This window comes from Lepidochelys kempii, chromosome 6, assembly GCF_965140265.1.
Source record: "Lepidochelys kempii isolate rLepKem1 chromosome 6, rLepKem1.hap2, whole genome shotgun sequence".
Lineage (NCBI taxonomy): Eukaryota > Metazoa > Chordata > Testudines > Cheloniidae > Lepidochelys > Lepidochelys kempii.
Window position 1 is genome coordinate 65,488,680 of NC_133261.1, and position 17,426 is coordinate 65,506,105.

The 17,426-nt window shown below is 41.5% G+C and overlaps 1 protein-coding gene across 1 annotated transcript in view; it reads right to left on the minus strand.

The window, feature by feature from the left end:
* DCAF5 (DDB1 and CUL4 associated factor 5) overlaps positions 1-17,426 on the minus strand; it is a 112,110-nt gene that overhangs the window by 26,449 nt on the left and 68,235 nt on the right. The window contains exon 6 of the mRNA XM_073348451.1: positions 16,268-16,481. Coding sequence (XP_073204552.1) covers positions 16,268-16,481 — 214 coding nt within the window. The remainder of the gene's footprint in view (positions 1-16,267; positions 16,482-17,426) is intronic.

A 17,426-nucleotide genomic window follows, 5' to 3' on the forward strand; every position in this document is an offset into this window, starting at 1 on the left:
CCACCTTAAGAGACACTGAAAAAGACCTGGAAGCAAGAACTGAACTGAGGGGAGAAGGGTTGAGCCCCAGGTGGAAGGACAACCAGCTTGCGAATAATACTAAATGAGGTTTCAAGCTGGAGACCAGTGTAGCTGTCTTTCAAGACTTTCTGTAATCTGCCTGCAACAATATCTAGGGTGAGAAATTACTATTTGTAACCAATTTCTTTAGTGAAATAAGCTTAGTTTGAGTGTTTGGTTTTATATGCTTAGTAATCTGCTTTGTTCTGTTTGCTACCACTTTAAATCTGCCTTTTATAGTTAATAACATTTGTTTTGTTATTAAATCCTGTTTCTGTAATTTCTAACTGGGGGAGGAGGGCAAGGAGTTGTGCATACCTTCCTCCACATTGAGGAAAGAGGCATATTTCATAATATACCTTTGGATCTGCACTCCAAGGGGAGGTGGACACCTGAGTGCTGGGGCAAGTCCCTTAAGCTGAGCCTTCCCAGAACTGAACTGATCTCAGTGTCTGTTTCATCTTGCAGTTGGGTGTGGCCCTGCCTGTGTGTTGGCTGGAGGAGGCTTAATAGCCTGGTTCAGCAAGACAGGTAAAAAGGGTCCCAGCCTGGCATAACAGGCGGGCTCAGTGGTATCTCAGCACATCAGGTGGCATCCTAAGGGTGACATTGTCACAATGACAAGGGGACATTTGAAAAGGAGAACATTTCACTGCCTTCCAGTTGCCAGGGGACACAAAAACCACCTCTTACCACATCTTCCAACAACCTGCTCGGTGACTCATTTACCTTAATCTCAGATGATGGACAACAGGGTATGCAAACCAAGGACAAAGGGGCATATTCTGATCTCAGTTACCCTGATGTAAACTGAAAGTAACTCTGTTGGGTCTACTGACTTATGAATCATTTAAATTGCTGAAAATCTGATTAATTTAGCCCCCAAAATCAAACTTTTTTTGTGAGTGACAGAGAGAAAGAAAATTTAGCCTTTTCTTGACCCCTGACAGAAGATAAGCTCTGCTTATCCGGCTTGAGTTTAACTGATTTCCATTCTCCAGGGATAAACAAAACTCATCAGGCAGAGTGATAGCAGGCTGTGAAGAGACAGGTCCTGTGATCTTAACACAGGACTAAAACAAAAATAAAGCCAAACTACATGGAGAAACACATAACCTTGTAAAAACTGTAAATAATATGCTAGTTGCTGTACAGGTAAAATGTGTGCTGCCACAACAATGCAACATCAGACCTCTGGAATTGCCCCCACAAACACAATGCAAGCAACTATTCTTTTCTGCTCCCAGCTCCAATTTTAAAACTATATGGGTATGAGTAAGCATCTACAAATGCAAATTGCCTGTTTACTAATGTGAAGGAGCATGGATCAAATACCAGTTGCTTTACAAAACTTGTGTGCACTAGTTCTGTATTGCTTAGAGACTCTTCCTTTCAGTGCCAAGCACTCCAAAGAGTAATTCCTACAAGCCAACATGTTCAGGCACTTAGGCAGCTTACCAGTGCCAAAATGACCTAATGGTGCCAGGAATATAAGCGGTTCTCTTTCATATGATAGCTTGTAAGTGCTAGCCCACAGCAGGCTAGGCGACTGTGCCAGATCTACATAAATTAAGGTTTACGCAGGCAGCCTCCCAAACAAAAACAGTTCAAGAAACAAAGCAGTTCTGCAAAAGGTATTTGTTACACAGGAAAAGGCTACATGGAAAGTTTTGTTGTCGTTTTTGTAGTTGTTTAAATTATATAAAGGGTTGCCATCTTGTCAACATTTGTTACCCCAGAACGTAACCAAAACAGGAACTGTTCAGCACAGGGCAAAGACAGCCCTCGTTTGAAAATAAAACGACAAAAATATCCCTGAAAATGGTTTAAGAGAAAGCTAAATTTAAACACTTCTATCAAAAAAGAGCTGATGCTGAACAATAATGCCTCAAGTTTCCCCCTCTACCAAAATCATTGTCATACCCAGTACCTCATGTCTTGCTTTGGATAATATATGTACTACAAAAGTAGTACATATATTACTTCGGAGGGGAGGAATAGCTCAGTGGTTTGAGCACTGGCCTGCTAAACCCAGGGTTGTGAGCTAAATCCTTGAGGGGGCCATTTGGGATCTGGGGCAAAAATGGGGGATTGGTCCTACTTTGAGCAGGGGGTTGGACTAGATGACCTCCTGAGGTCCCTTTCAACCCTGGTATTCTAGGATACGTCTATGATAATAACCAGAAAATTAGTTTCAGATTTATTTTTTTAAAGGGGAAAGGGAAAGAGAAATCAAAAGAAAAATCATTTGTAAAGAACAGAACAGATGCATACAGCCTGTCTGGAAACTTCAAAATGCATCAGGCTGCAGCCATGCTAAGAGTCTGGTTTGGGAGCAAAAAACTCTTTGGGAACCTAGTAACAAAGGGAAAAACTGAGGCTACGTACGTGGTGGTGTAAGTTGCACTTTAGTGAGTGAGTGTACGTAGGTCTAGTAGTCCAAGTTTTAGGGATTCTAACTTGCCATAACTTGCATGCCAAGGAGCTGGAAGAGGAAGTTAAAAGCTCCTCTCCTACTTTTTAAGTTACTCCTAAACTTTTCTGCTAGTCATTCACTTCATACTACATTCCTCTCTCCTAGCCCATTAATGAAGTTGCACAAGCTTAAACTCACTTTAGAGTCAGTGGGCCAAATTCAGAAGTGAGGCTGCAGAATTTGCCACAGAATTCATTTCTTGCCACAGACAGATGTACCAGAGTCCCAATTTTCATTTTAAATAGTGAGTTGTGCCTAGCGATAGCCATCAAAAGCTATTAATAGCGTAAACTGAAGAAGAGAGTCACCTACACAAGTCTGCAGACAGCTTGAACCAATAGCTCAGAGATGGAAGTTTGGAACTTTGGGTAGGAATAAAAAGCCACTTTTCAGAAGATACCAAGAATTCAGCATTTCTATCACAGAATTTGCCATTTTGCTGCTGTAAAAGCCAGTAGCCAACATTCCTCCCACCCCACATCTCCCTGCCCTTCCAGGATCTCCCTGTAGTTGTCTCTTGTTTTCCAGCTTTCCTCACAATAGCGGTTAACTGGATGACAGAGCATGCTCCCTGCACTGTTGCATGGAGCCACGTAGCAGGGGTCAGGGAACCAGAACAGGAGTCCAGTTTACAGTCCGGCACTGGGAAGCAGCCAGGAGTGTAGGCATGTGAGCTGCACTGGCTGAAGAACAATGCAGCAACTGAAGAGAGGAAGATGAGCTGCTGAAGCCATCTACAACCTCCCCATGTCCCTGGCACATTCAGAGAGGAAAGAAGGTTCTAATCTGTGCTGTCTGTACAAGAGCATTGGATCCAAAGCCTGGGGCATGTAAATGGGCCACCTGTCCAGGATTGCTTCAACATCCATTTTTGAAAATAATTAATTTTATTTCAATTAGTATTTAAGTGAACCATAGTTCCATGTGGTATTGGAGGATAGGAATAGGAATGAAGTGTATTTCATAATAGAATGAATTAATACTGCTGTAGAATTTAAAATGTTGTTGCCATGGAGTACACAGCACCATGGTTATATGTTGGTAAGTGGCAGAAAGCCACTAAGCTGGTTTAAAGAAAGGCATCCATTGAAGGAGCCATATAAGCAATGTTATGTCAGCTTAGACTCCACTTTATATATGGTCCATTGATCTTAGGTTGCAATGGAATGTGCAAGACTAAGAGTATCTTCTAACAGCTGATTTGCAGAGTAACACTGATGAGGCTCATGGAGGTAAGCCAGCAGTGATGGACTCACAAGGGTGTTAGGAAATACTGAAAGGATAAATGGTGGGCCCCCAAATAGAGGATTGGTGAAATAGCGGTGACTTTTGAATCAGGCCAGACACGGAGGGAAGAGCTCACATGCTCAGATCTTTGGAGGAGAAGCCTCCACCAATGTTAAAAACACCTGCTTCATTGTCTGCATTTTTGCTGCAGTAGTTGATCACTACCGTAGATATTAGCATGCAGAAAGTTCACATGTGCCATTAACGGAAAAGCATTTCCTAAGAATCAGCACATAATTATTTCATTCTTTTAAAGGGAATCCTAAGGAAAGGGATAGATAATACAGAAAAAAAATCATATGGTCTCTATATAAATCCATGGTAAGCCCATAACTTGAATACTGTGTGCAGATTTGGTCCCCCACATCTCAAAAAGGATATATTGGAATTGGAAAGTTACAGAAAAGGGCAACAAAAATGATGAGGTGTATGGAATAGCTTCCATATGAGGAAAGATTAATAAGACTGGGACTTTCAGCTTGGAAAAGAGATGACTAAGGGGGAATAGGATAGAGGTATATAAAATAATGACTGGTGTGGAAAAAGTAAGTAAGGAAGTGTATTTACTCCTCACAACACAAGAATGAGAGGTCACCAAATGAAATGAACAGGCAGCAGGTTTAAAACAAGCAAAAGGAAGTATTTCTTCACACAACACACAGTCAACCTGTGGAACTCTTTGCCAGAGGATGTTGTGAAGGCCAAAACCATAACAGGATTCAAAAAAGAACTTGATAAGTTCATGGCGGATAAGGTCCATCAAAGGTTATTAGCCAGAATGGGCAAGGATGTTTGCCAGAAGCTGGAAATGAGCGACAGGGAATGGATCACTTGATGATTACCAATTCTGTTCATTCCCTCTGAAGCACCAGACATCGGCCATTGTCCTGAAAGACAGGATACTAGGCTAGACTGACCATTGGTCTGACCCAGTATAGACGTTCTTATGAAGGATCAACCTCTATCTATGCTGTTCGCAACAACAAGGGGAAAAGACTTCCAGATGACAACAAATTGCCAATTCAGAAGTTGCCTTAGAAGGAAGAAAACTAATATCTGCTGCTGAAGAATGCATAGATTCATTCTCAGAGCTGTAAGTATGTTAATTCCAAGCATTTTGTGCTATGACTACGACTTTGGAAGAGTTACTTCTAGACTTGTGTGTTCCCCTTTTGGTCCACTGCAGCTCCTCCCATTCCCTCCACCCCACTTAAGTCTCCCAAAGGAAATTACCACAGGCGATACACACAAGTTGAGATCTGATCTGTTGCTGCTGCAGTTGCACAACAAATATTAGCACATTCTAGAACCCTACTGCCTTCAAGTTTTTATTTTCCTATTGTTGCCTGTTGGAAAGCTCTCAGCATCTTTCAATCTATATTTCCTATATGAAGAATGAGAGAATTCCACTCTCTCTTACCTCCATGAAACGCTTATTCTGTTATACTGCTATATTGATTAATGCAAAGTATGTGTGTAAGGAAGGGTCACTTAAGTCTGTTCCAATAAGTGGAACTCTATATCCATCTCAACCCCCACTTTGCTCTTAAAAAATAAAATACAAATCTGTAGTTGCCATTAGGCCTTCCATCATATTAAATCAGTCCTAAGATATGAGAACTACAGGGCAAATTCAAATGGATAACAAGGGAGATATTTTTCATATGGAGACTATTAACTGACTGACATCTACTTTACAATTCCACTGGAATTATTGTATTAATTCCGCATTTCTTGGGTATAGAAAATATGCACATGTGCAAGCAACAAGAGAATTTGTTATTTATCAAGGACCTGTTTTCAGTACGGCTAACACAGAATGCCCACTGACACATCTGAGACAAAAATAAGGACACGTCTATGGAAGAAGTTGGGGGAAATGCCTCCAAATTAATAAAAATAAAATAAAATAATAATAATAAAAAAAGTGCAAAACTATTAGCAAAATACCACAGCCTGACAGGAAAAACAGTTCATGTCTAGGCTCCCCTCTTTCCCTGGAAGACAAGACAACACCAGACTAAACAGTTTGCTGACCAAGCCCTTCCTTCCACACACAAGACTGTTGTCTCCATGCCTGGCTGTAGTCCCCAAGCCTGTGAACCCAGCTCCCTTTAAGCCTCTCAGTATGAGTTTTCCTCATCAGGGCAGCCACTTCTGAGGCCTCCCTCCTCCTGACTGATCCCTCCCTATTACTATCTCCAGCCGAAGGACCTGGCTTGTGGAGTAGAGCTGATTTAAGTACCTGTATCGAGGGCAGACTATTAACACCTTCTTACCCTGGCTCAGTGGAGAGTTAGTATACCCAATCAAAAGTATGTAGAGAGGCAGGTGGAAATTATTCCTAGAAGCATGTGTTAGGATTAGAAAAACTTATGAATAGAAATGCTGTACTCAGTGGTGTTGTACCCATGTTGTTCCCAGGATATTTGAAAGACAAGGTGGGTGAAGTAATGTCTTTTGTTGGACCAACTTATGTTGGTGAAAGAGACAAGCTTTCAAGCTTACAGAGAGATCTTCTTCAGGTCTGGGAAATGTATTTAGTGTCATAGCTAAAGGCCAGGTCTACACTACACTACACACTTACTTTGGTATAACTACGTCATTCAGGGGTGTGAAAAATCCACCGCCATGAGCGACATAGTTATACTGACCTTAACCCCCCCACGTAGACAGAGCTATGTTGCCAGGAGAACTACCACCTCTCGTTGCGATGGAGTTATTAATCCTCTCCCATCGGCTTAGCGCTTCTGGTAAAGATGCTCTACAGCAGTGCCAATGCAAGTTTGTAATGTAGACCTGTCCAAATACAAGGTGGAACAGATTGTTTAGCATAAGTAGTTAAACACACATTTCAAGGCCATTAAGACCCCTCCAGTCATGGGGGAAATAAAGGTGGGGGGACGCAACTAGGGAAGGGGTTGTTAGTAGGTTATAAATTGCTATTATAAGCCATACATCCAGTGTCTCTCCGTCCATTATCTTTTTTAATAAAGAGAGTCTAGCAAAGTCATGAATTTAAGCTCCCAGGCTCATCTTTTGAAGGTGTTGAGCAGGTTTCCTTTGAGAATAAGAACTATCAAAGCATGATCACTCTGTGAAAAGCGTTCACCCACAGGGGATATGGTATTTTTGTTTTTTTATCATTTTCCTGTGTGAGTTCATTTGAGAGCACAGTGATTGTCTGGTTTCACTCACATAGTTGTTATTGGGACATTTAGTGCACTGGGTGAGGTACACCACATGTTGTGATAGGCACATGTAGGACCCTTGCATCTTGAAAGGTGTGTTGTGGGGGTTGATCATCGAAGCAGTAAAGATATGTTTATAGGTTTTGCATCCGTTGCTCTGATGAGATCTGGTGCAGCTTTCAGCTGGTGTGTTCTGATTTGGGGAGAGTTTGCTTCTTCTGATGAGCTTGGAGAGGCTGGGGGGTTCTTTGAAGGCCAGAAGTGGGGGTTCAGGAAAGAATTCTTTCCGGATATGGTCCCAATCAAGAATGGGTTGTAATTGTTAAATGACACCTTGTATAGGTTCCAATGTGCGATGACAGAAATATTATTTATCCATTAAACGTCTAAAAACCGCAGCTGTTTACTTAGTACAGTGTTTAGATACTATAACAATAGGTGCATCCAAAACAGAGTAGATAAAATAGGAAACAAATTGAGAGACTACAGAGGAAACTGGTGGATGAGACAGACTAGATAACATCATTGGACTATTACTGTGGCATTGTTAATTGTTAGTTTTTCCATTCCAGGACTGGACATCAACATAGGAACACCATAAGCCGCTTAGTCTTGGCCTCTCTATCAGGCAATTGTTGAAGTGGGGCAAGCTTTCAGTTCAATTCTTCCTGAATGACCTGCCTCTGTTTAATCTATAACAGACAATCATTTCTCCCTATTCACATTATTGCCAATTTTAAGATCTCATCTGATCAACTGAATTTCTTATTTGTTGTCTGCAAAATTTCCAGCCCATCCTTACTACCTGTTGTCCTTTCTATGAAAGGACTCTTGTAACGTCTATTCCTGCCTGGATAATGGTGGCTCATTAGTTTAGCATTTGTAGGTAGTGCTATGGCTTCCTGCTAAATCCTTAACCTTCAGCCGTCACAATTTTTGCTATGTTTTAAAAGCCTTGGTAACTATATGTATCAAAAAAAGTTTTTAATCAGGCAGAAAAGAAGGTTCATATCAATAGTCATACAAGGCATCTTGTTTCTAGAGGCACCATTTAAATGCCAAAGTTGTGACACTGAGAAAGTCTGAAGCTTTCCATTCCATACCTGCTCATTTCTTCAGGGATTTATACAAGTTTCCATCCCCAGGCAAGCAAACATTTGTACATTTGCTACTTAAACTTATTTGCATTCCTGAGGTAACAAGTGCCTTTTTCCCAGCTTCACCATCTCTTTCCCTGAGTACAGATATCAAATCTACCTTTCCCTCTGGAAGATCAAACAAAAGGAAACCAAACCATTCTATGTAAAAAGCATATAACTTAGTCATGAATTTTATTTTGGTTAAGACTAAAAAGAATACAAGTCTGATGACACTTCTGTGGGGAGTTTTGCCTTCCAAGACTCACTTTAGAAAGCAAGACCCTGTCCTTTATGAATAAAATATATAGGATTTATGCAACACAGCTATTCTGCCTTTCCAAATTCACAATCTAAATGCCCCCAATCTACTGTATAAGTTTGCCTAGTGTCCTAAAATTGTTTTTAAGTTTGGTTAATGTTGAAAACCAATTCCCTTAACATGGCTGTGCCACAGGTGTGGACAAGGCACAAGACGTACTGAAAATCATTCAGGCCTATGTAGTGTGACCAAGAGGATTGAGAGAGATTTTCAACACACAAATTTGACTATGATTAGGCTGCTGGTGCACAAGACCCACTACTCATAATGCTGGCCAATATAGTCTTATTGTGTCCTTGTACCCCCTCGATCTGTCTGTATCCATCTGTTGTCTTGTTTCATACTTAGATTGTAAACTTTTAGGACATGAACCACGTTTTTGTTCCGTGTTTGTACAGTGCCCAGAACACTGGGGCTCCTAAGTGTTATGGTAATAACAAAAACAGTGGCTTAAAACAAAAAAGTTATCCTTTTTCACCCTAACCAGCACAATTCTATTAACCTGAAACTGTTTTCCAGGCTGGTTCTTTAAATTACTTAACATGGCTCAAACTGTTGCATAAACAGGACTTAAAACCACCCCTCATCCACAAGAAGCAAATCAAGGGAAGAGAAGAATCTTCTCCATTTATAACATTTACATAAATGTTTACACAGCATACACTGTTTGTCCAATTACAGCTGTTGGAGAAGGAAACAGTCATCAGCTACTGTTAACCATGTACTGATCAACTTACAGAGATCCCCAAAGGCTTTCTCTGCAGTAATTGATTGATTGTTGTCCCGGAAGAGACATGCTGGTCTAATGAACTGTACTGACTGGACAAGAAAAGCCAGATGGCTGTGTAACAGAGACTAAAGAACTGCACTGAAAATTCAAATCAAACCACTACTCCCACCCCCAACACACACCCCAATCTTAAAAGCAACTGAGCGTCCAAGGGGCAATTTTAAAGACCGGTCATACAAAACTGTCATCAAAACCTATCGATCAATATTTTGCAAACTCTACTGCATAGTAAAACTGATTTTTTAAATCACCAGGAGAAGTAACTGAAAGTCTATGATTGCATATTTCTGCAGCAAGGAAAATATTCCCACTACGTCCCAAAGAAAACAAAGAAGAAGTTTCTATGCATGCGGAAAGGAAGAGGGGTAGATGTAGACTATTTCTGAACATTGCTATAGCTGCAGGCATCCTGCATGCTTTTCCAGCTCTTTTGAACGCATTGAATAGAAAGTTCTATTAATTATGAGAATACAAAATTCCTAGCCTTCTTATCACTATCCGCTTAGAAAAGAGCATATTTTAAGCTTGGTTCTGAACACAGTTTGTCCTTGTCTACACTTGCAGTTAAACAGCATTCAGTACCAGTTCAGCTGCACCCATCTGCTGGCCCCTATTTTGTTAGCAACAGGTAATTTTTTTTTTTTTTAAAAAGCATAGACCAGACCATACCCATCATCCTGAAGAGAGAAGTCCTGACACTGTTCCTAAAGTGCACATAAAAGGAGCCCCAATTCTGCAAACCTCTGAAAGTGCATGAAATCAGGGCTCCTTGCCTGCAGAGCCTGAAAGGAGCGAAGGAGTACAGCTCCTTTTGTGCTAACCTCAATGTCCCGAGGACTAAGGCTCTCCTACTAAGGTCTTCAGGAAATGAGGGAGAAGAAATGTACAGGGCAGGAGGGTTGGGGGGAGATGAGGGGGAGTCAGCAGAATCAAAGGGGGGTGTTCTCTATCACTTCTGCTGCAACTCAGATCCCATGAAGTCTCTTTTGGGATGGGATGGGAGGAGGGGAAGGGGAGACAAACACTGAAAGTGATGTTTGGCTATGGAATTGGGTTTCTTCAGCTTCTATATACAAAGCTCAGTTCCAACTGCGTTCTTTAAAAAAAATCAAAGATGACCAGCCATTCAGCAAGCTAACTGACAGACACCAATTTTATCTCTGTAAAATATAGTAAGACGCTAAATTCCTTTTTATGTAAGCTTGTCCAAAACCCCCCAAAAACATATTTGCACATGAGTCCTTTACATTTCAAGACCTGACACTGCAAGAGAAATTAGTTGCCATGAGCTATCATTCATACTCCGGCATCCTTTCGCACAGGAAAAGCATACATGTACTCTTTAGAGAGGAAAAGCTCCCTTTAATTTTTAAAGAATTAGACACTGATAAGTACCACTGCCTCAAAAATGTCCTTTTAACTAGAACGAATGCAGGATAGAACAACAAAAGTTAGATTTCTATACCACGGCAACACCCTCCCCCCCCCCCAATTTATGGGGCTTAGCAACCATATAACTAATCCTGTTTGGGAGAAAGCAGTGCTGATCGTTCGATTAGTTGATGGGCACAAATCATATTATCCATCCCCAGAGTTTAGTGTGCAGAGTTAAACGTAATGAAAGCTGTAATTTTTTATAGGGAGCTTGAACAGTCTGCAGTGCAGCAAGTGGAGCATTCCTGAAACTCCCCTCCAGTGTAATGTCAACAGAAGAGGCTGAGTGGTGATGTAATGTCTGAGGGCATGCCATAGATTCAAGACACTTTTTGTTCTATTCACAGGATACAAATTAACCCTTTTATTGAAGCAGGCAACAACCAGCTGTATTTTACTACCACAGGCCCTGGAGTGGTTCAAAATATATATAGTGTGAAATAAAAGCTGGTTATTGGCATTCTGTTCATTTGCACCACATATTGTAGCTGGGAATCATGAGCAGGAAGTTTATCTATCTTCAGGTTTTATACCACTGCCCAACATGAAGATACAAATGCCTTCCATTAAGTGTATATGTACTTGGACAAATTGTGCTCTTCATTTAAACCCAGGCAGTCCCTCTAAAGTTGATAGGGTGCATTGGTGTAACTAAGGCCAAAGCTGGGCCAATTCAGTCTGCCTTCCCCACACCCCTTATTTTCTTCTATGGGTGTGTGAGCAGCTAGGCTGGGCTGAGTTGAGCTCCTAATTAAGGCAAACAAGACACTATATCGTGTTTATTCACTGATCAAGATCAGAGCTCCTGTAAAAGGAAGAGGCGAGGCTTCTTAGTAAGTGGCACATGAACAGTATATTCATATTTAATAACTAGGACAAGGGCAGAATTTTGTGTGGATCCAAATAATAAAAGTTTTCAGTCAGACTTTAGTCATCATAAGAACCTAGGTATTTGCAGAAGAGTAATATACCACTCAACATGAGTAAGAGTAGCAGAATCTGGCCCTAATATCATCATCAGTTATAATCCAAACAAATAGAAATTCATTATGGATTGATTAAAAAAAAAAAAAAAAAAAACTAAAAAGAATGCAGATATTTGGTGCAAACTGAATTGAGGGTTTGGCATTTCTGGGAAAAATCTTTCATATTCTGTTTATTATTTCAACAGGTTCATAAGGATAACGGTTATGTTAGTGTTCAGACTTGAATGATTCAGATGCTTTCATAGGAACACAAAGGCCTGTTACCAAGGACATAGAAAGAAGCATGGCTAGCTAACCTGTACCCAACAAAAGGGACATGTTCTTGTCACAGCCTATGTGCCCAAAATATCTGTAAGTCCAGTAGGAATGCAAACCTGAAGCACTTTTATAACATTTCTCTCAATTTCATTAATGATTGAGATTCAGTTTATATTTTGTATGATTTTTAGTTCAGCAATTTCATAGTGAGGCTAAAGAATGAACATTTCTACTTTTTACAGCTTCAGAGAACAATGATACTAACTCATCGACATTAGGCTTCTATTTTACTAGCAGCAGGTTTGCTTTAATACCATTTGCCTGCATGCAAATCACTTACAGCAGGTTCCCATTCTCAATGACAAATATTAAAGCATTTTCTATCCCTGTTCCATGGGATGGTTAACAGAGTCTATCAGGGGGGAAAAGGGGGGTGATTCCAGAGCACAAAACCCTATAAAGACATAAAACACAAGAACACCTGTAGAGACTGATGGCCATAAAACTCGCTAACAGTTTCAATCTTCATCACTGTCTGGACAAAGAATCATCTACAAGTTCTGTTAACAAAAACAACATTCTTAGCAATGTTGGTTATTTAGGACTTTTGCTGTACAATGAAAAGTGTATTTTATACTCTCTAGTGGGAATTAACCTTTATATTCAGCTATCAGTCTAATATATCAGTAAAACTAAGCTAACTAGCGAATAATATAAAGGGGGGGACAAAGACATGGAAATCTACCTCTTCCCCCAACTCTAAACATGCAATAAATTTGCTATCCAGGAAATTTAGTTTTCCTCCTCCTCCTGGTTTTGCATGATCACTTGCTAATATATTTATGACTTGTTCTGTACCTCATGCTTCATCTTTGAGACCCCCTTAAGATAGTCTCTTTCCTGTCCCAGCTCCCAAAGACGAAATAAAATTAATCATAGAATATTAGGGTTGGAAGAGACCTCAGGCAGTCATCTAGTCCAACCCCCTGCACAAAGCAGGACCAAACCCCAATTTTTGCCCCACATCTCTAAATGGCTCCCTCAAGGATTGAACTCACAACCCTGGGTTTAGCAGGCCAATGCTCAAACCACTGACCTATCCCTTCCTCCCTCTCCTTTCTTCCTTTTGTCAGGATCCTGAACTCAACCTTCTCATTGTCACTGCTGCCGAGGTTGCCACCCACTTCTTCTTCCCCTACCAATTCTTCCCTGTTTGTAAGCAGCAGGTCAAGAGGAGCACAGCCCCTAGTTGGTTCCTCCAGCACATGTACCAGGAAGTTGTCCTCAACACTCTCCAAAAACATCCTGGATTGTCTGTGCATTGCTGTATTGCACTAGTTTAGTGGATAGCACTCATTTCTCAAGTACAGCCCTTTCAACACAACCCCCATCCAAGGGTGAAAGTAAGTTAAAGGACTTACCAGTACGCCGGAGTCCTGAGCAGGGGGCATGGCCTCAGCTGGAGAGGCGTGGCCTTAAATCCCCAGGCCCTTTAAATGTTGGGCCTGGGGCTCCAGCTGAGGTAGTGGTAGCTGGGAGCCCTGGGCCCTTTAAATCACCCCTGAGCTACCAGCTGCAGAGGCAGCTGAGAGCCCTAGGGTTCGGGGGCGATTTAAAGGGCCCAGGGCTCCAGCTGCCGCTACTGCAGTGGAGCCCGGGGCCCTTTAAATCACTGAGGAGTCCTGGGGACTCCCGGCTGCCACTGCTACCCTGGGGCTCTGGCAGAGCTTTAAAGGGCCTGGGGCTCCGCTGTGGTAGCAGTTGCTGGAGCCCCCAGACCTTTAAATCCCCCTGAGCCCTGCTGCCCGAGCCCTGGGGTAGCGGCGGCCGGGCTCCGTCTGGGATTTAAAGAGCTCCAGCCGCCGCTACTGCCCCGGCCCTTTAAATCCCCTCCGGAGCCTCACCGCCACTACCCTAGGGCTTCGGCAGCAGGGCTCCGGAGGGGATTTAAAAGGCCGGGGCGGTAGCGGTGGCTGGAGCTCCGGGGCCCTTTAAATCCCCACCGGAGCCCCGCTGCTGCTACCCCAGGGCTTTAAATTGCCGTCTGGGAAAGCCAGTGCTGGTATGCTGTACCGGGGCGTACCAGCTTACTTTCACTTCTGCCCCCATCCCACGCCCTACTGTGGTATGCCTTTGGTAACCACATGTTTTCCATTTAGGAGTATAACTTTTAAATCAAATACAACTCTGTCAGGTGGTCTCAACTTTTATATAAAACTCCATATGTTTAATTGAAAATTAGAATAGAATATAAAGTATTATCACTAGATCCAATGTAAAATATTAAATCTTGAGTTACTTCCTTAAGATGTCTTGAACATAAAATTAAAATGAGGACTGAATCATACATAGTCTGCTTAGCACATACCAGGAGACAAGAAATGAGAGCTGCAGCCAGAGAAAGCCTATCTTAAGCGACACTCACAAATTGAGCATCCCTTTTATTTCCAAACCCTTCCTCCCATCTTCCTACTTCCAAAACAACCCTCAGATACTACAGTAATGGGATGCAGCATAACACTCTAAGATAAACAGATGGGAGCAAGTTTCCAAGCTCTTTTTCTGTAAATTCTGTAATTTTTCTGGGTTTCATGAATGGACACATATCACACAAAGAAACAAAAACAAAGAACTCCAACACACCCGCCAAAGTACAGAATTTGCCTTACAAAGAGCTGCAGAAGTCTCTTGTCCTGTATCCCTTGTGGATTTGGATGCAGGTTCCAGCTCTTGTCTTCATGTCTAGATATGCTCCACCAGGATGCAATTCCTGTTGGAAGTGACAGCCCTATCGTTGGAAGTGACAGCCCCTACATGTCCAATTCCTATCACTGGATATTTTAAACCGTATCCAGTTACTTCTAACTATTGCTGTGTAGTTTCTTGAACTTTCATATTCCAATTAATTATTTTTGTAGTCCTCTAAATCAGTGGTGAAAAAAAAGTCATTGCAGTTTTCCTTTAGTTTGGTTGACTGGTGTACTAGGTACAAGCAAACACATGATTAGTACGCCCAGTTATACTTGACATTTCTGCAGTTAACAGACTTCCCCACACCAAAGATTAAGTTACATGTACTTGTTTTGCCACCAGTGAAAGGTTTCCAGTGAACACCCTAAAAAAGTTTGCCATTTTGGAAGACTGCCCCAATGGTCTCTTGATGATGTTCCATATTATGTCTCAGCTTCCCTCTTTCCTTCCCAGCTCTAAGTTTCATCAGGAAGTGCATCCCCCATTGCTCAGAGATTCCATATTGTATGTAACGCTTATACACCAGCTTCCTAACTGAACCAGATAACCTGTCTGTCGGGTTTTTCAAAAGGCAAAAGAACAGGCCCAGTGAAGAATGCCCACACTCTTCCCATAAAGTAATGAAGTTTAAAAAGCTAAAGGTCGATCTGGGTCCTGAGTCAGAGAGAAGGCAAACATCTTCTACAGAGCTCATGTAGTTCTACTCTGACCTCTAGAGGAAAAAGACTACTGTCATGTTTAGGTTTGTTCCATTATGGACCCATAAGTAGTGGCATGCTTCCAAAAAAGGTTAATTTGCTTCTGCAATATATTTCTTTGCCCTTTTTAAGTTTCCTTGCGGAAAACTCCTCTAATTTTTAGATTGCCTTCAGTACTGCTTCTGTGACTCTGATTGGAAATGCACAAACATACCTACTCCCTGTGCTTCTTAGGCACATCCACTTACTTCAGTAACAAAAATATGTTTTCATGCCTGAGCCCTTATAGTTACAAGAGACTCTATTCTATCTCCTGCACAGGAAACATATGTTCTGATTCCAAAATCTTTATTATTGATATCAGGGGAAATCTCACATGCTGGGCAGGTTTTATGGTTCCAGTAGTTGTAAAAATTTGTTTTTACTTGTAAAATAATAAATTTGACATGTAAGTTGAGCAAGAAGAATTTTAAATACCCCACAATGTTTGATTTTACAGGCCTGTTTCTCCTGGCTTTAAATAATAATAATTAAATGAAAGTAAGTTTATTTTTCTGACCTAGACAATGTTGTCTAATACACAGGTCTGAAAACTGATCAAATGGGCCTTTCAGAGAGCTAATTTTCTAATTTTAGATTACTTTATTCAGATGTAGAATTTACCATACACCTTGGTGTGCATTAGTTTTCACTTAATTTCTTCCTGTTGCAATATTACACAATTTTAAGGCCACCTGCCTCCCCGTGTGTTCTGGATTCAGTAATATCCCCCAAATCAGAGAAGGCTCTTAAAGTGGTTTTCAAATGCTCATGAAAGCCTCTACTTTTGCACAGAGTAATTAGCACATGAGCTTGGGAGGGCACCACTTGCCCATTACCTGGTCACGGTCGCCTGCAAAACAGCAGCTCTTCATGGTACAGGAGTTGAAGTAACCTTGGTTGTCAAACTGGAAGACAGGCAGTCGGGAGTGGATATCGTAGAGCACTGGTGGAAGACGCCGACGCAATGCCAGCAGCTGGGTACCATTGCTGTTGAATCGGACACTCATGGCACTTTGAAGGGACAGATTTCCACCATAGCGGAGCAGTGAACTAAGAAAGGGGAGAGAGAACAAGTCAGGCAGGCTGCCTGAGATTTAAAGTTTACATAAGAGCATCAACTGTGTTTCACTTTTTAAAATACATATGTGATCTCCCAGTGTAGGTTATCAGAATTTTAAAGAGAAGAGGAAATTCTGCAGAATGATCTTTGCTCCAGGTGTCGTCATTTTCATTATGCTGCCATATAAACAATTTTATACATCTGAATAAAGTCTCTCTCTGCCCCATTTCTGCAGAAAAACATTCAAAGCACCCATTTCCAAGCAAATTTGACTCAAAACTTGAATGACAAGCTATCAAAAGTGCTCAGTTTAGAAAGGTGTCTGGAGATAGAGGCTAGTGCGGGTTGCTTAATTGACAGAGATTTTATTCTCCTCCCTCCCACCACGTGCAGCAGATAGAATTCCCTGCACGGGGACAAATTCTAAGACACAGGTGATTACAATTGTTAAAAAAACAACCCACTGTTGTTGTAGGGTTGGGCTATTTGCATTTTTGACTAACCCTGCCAGCACTCAGATCTTTTGGTTCATCTGGTGCCCTAACTATTGTGGGCTAATCCCTTTTTGCTATCATGTTGGTGGAGGATGGAGGCTGCAGCTCTTTATCCACAAGTAGATGATCAGACCATTCGCTCATTCCAGCTTCCATTTACAGTTTCCATCTTTACAGCACATCAGGTAATGTTTGTGTTGACTGCTAGTGGGGACAATCAGCTCCAGGCATCTTAAATAAAAGACTACTTTAATATTAAGTTATTATGAAAAAGCATAAGATAAGAGTTAGCCAATCTCAAACATGTCACCTACAAATACTGCTAAGTAGGCAAAGTTTATATTCCATGTGACACGACTGCCTAAAATTCTTACATGGTAGAAGTCCATAGCCTCACCCAGCACGCAGATCACAACCAGTGTACCTATGTCAGCTCTTGGT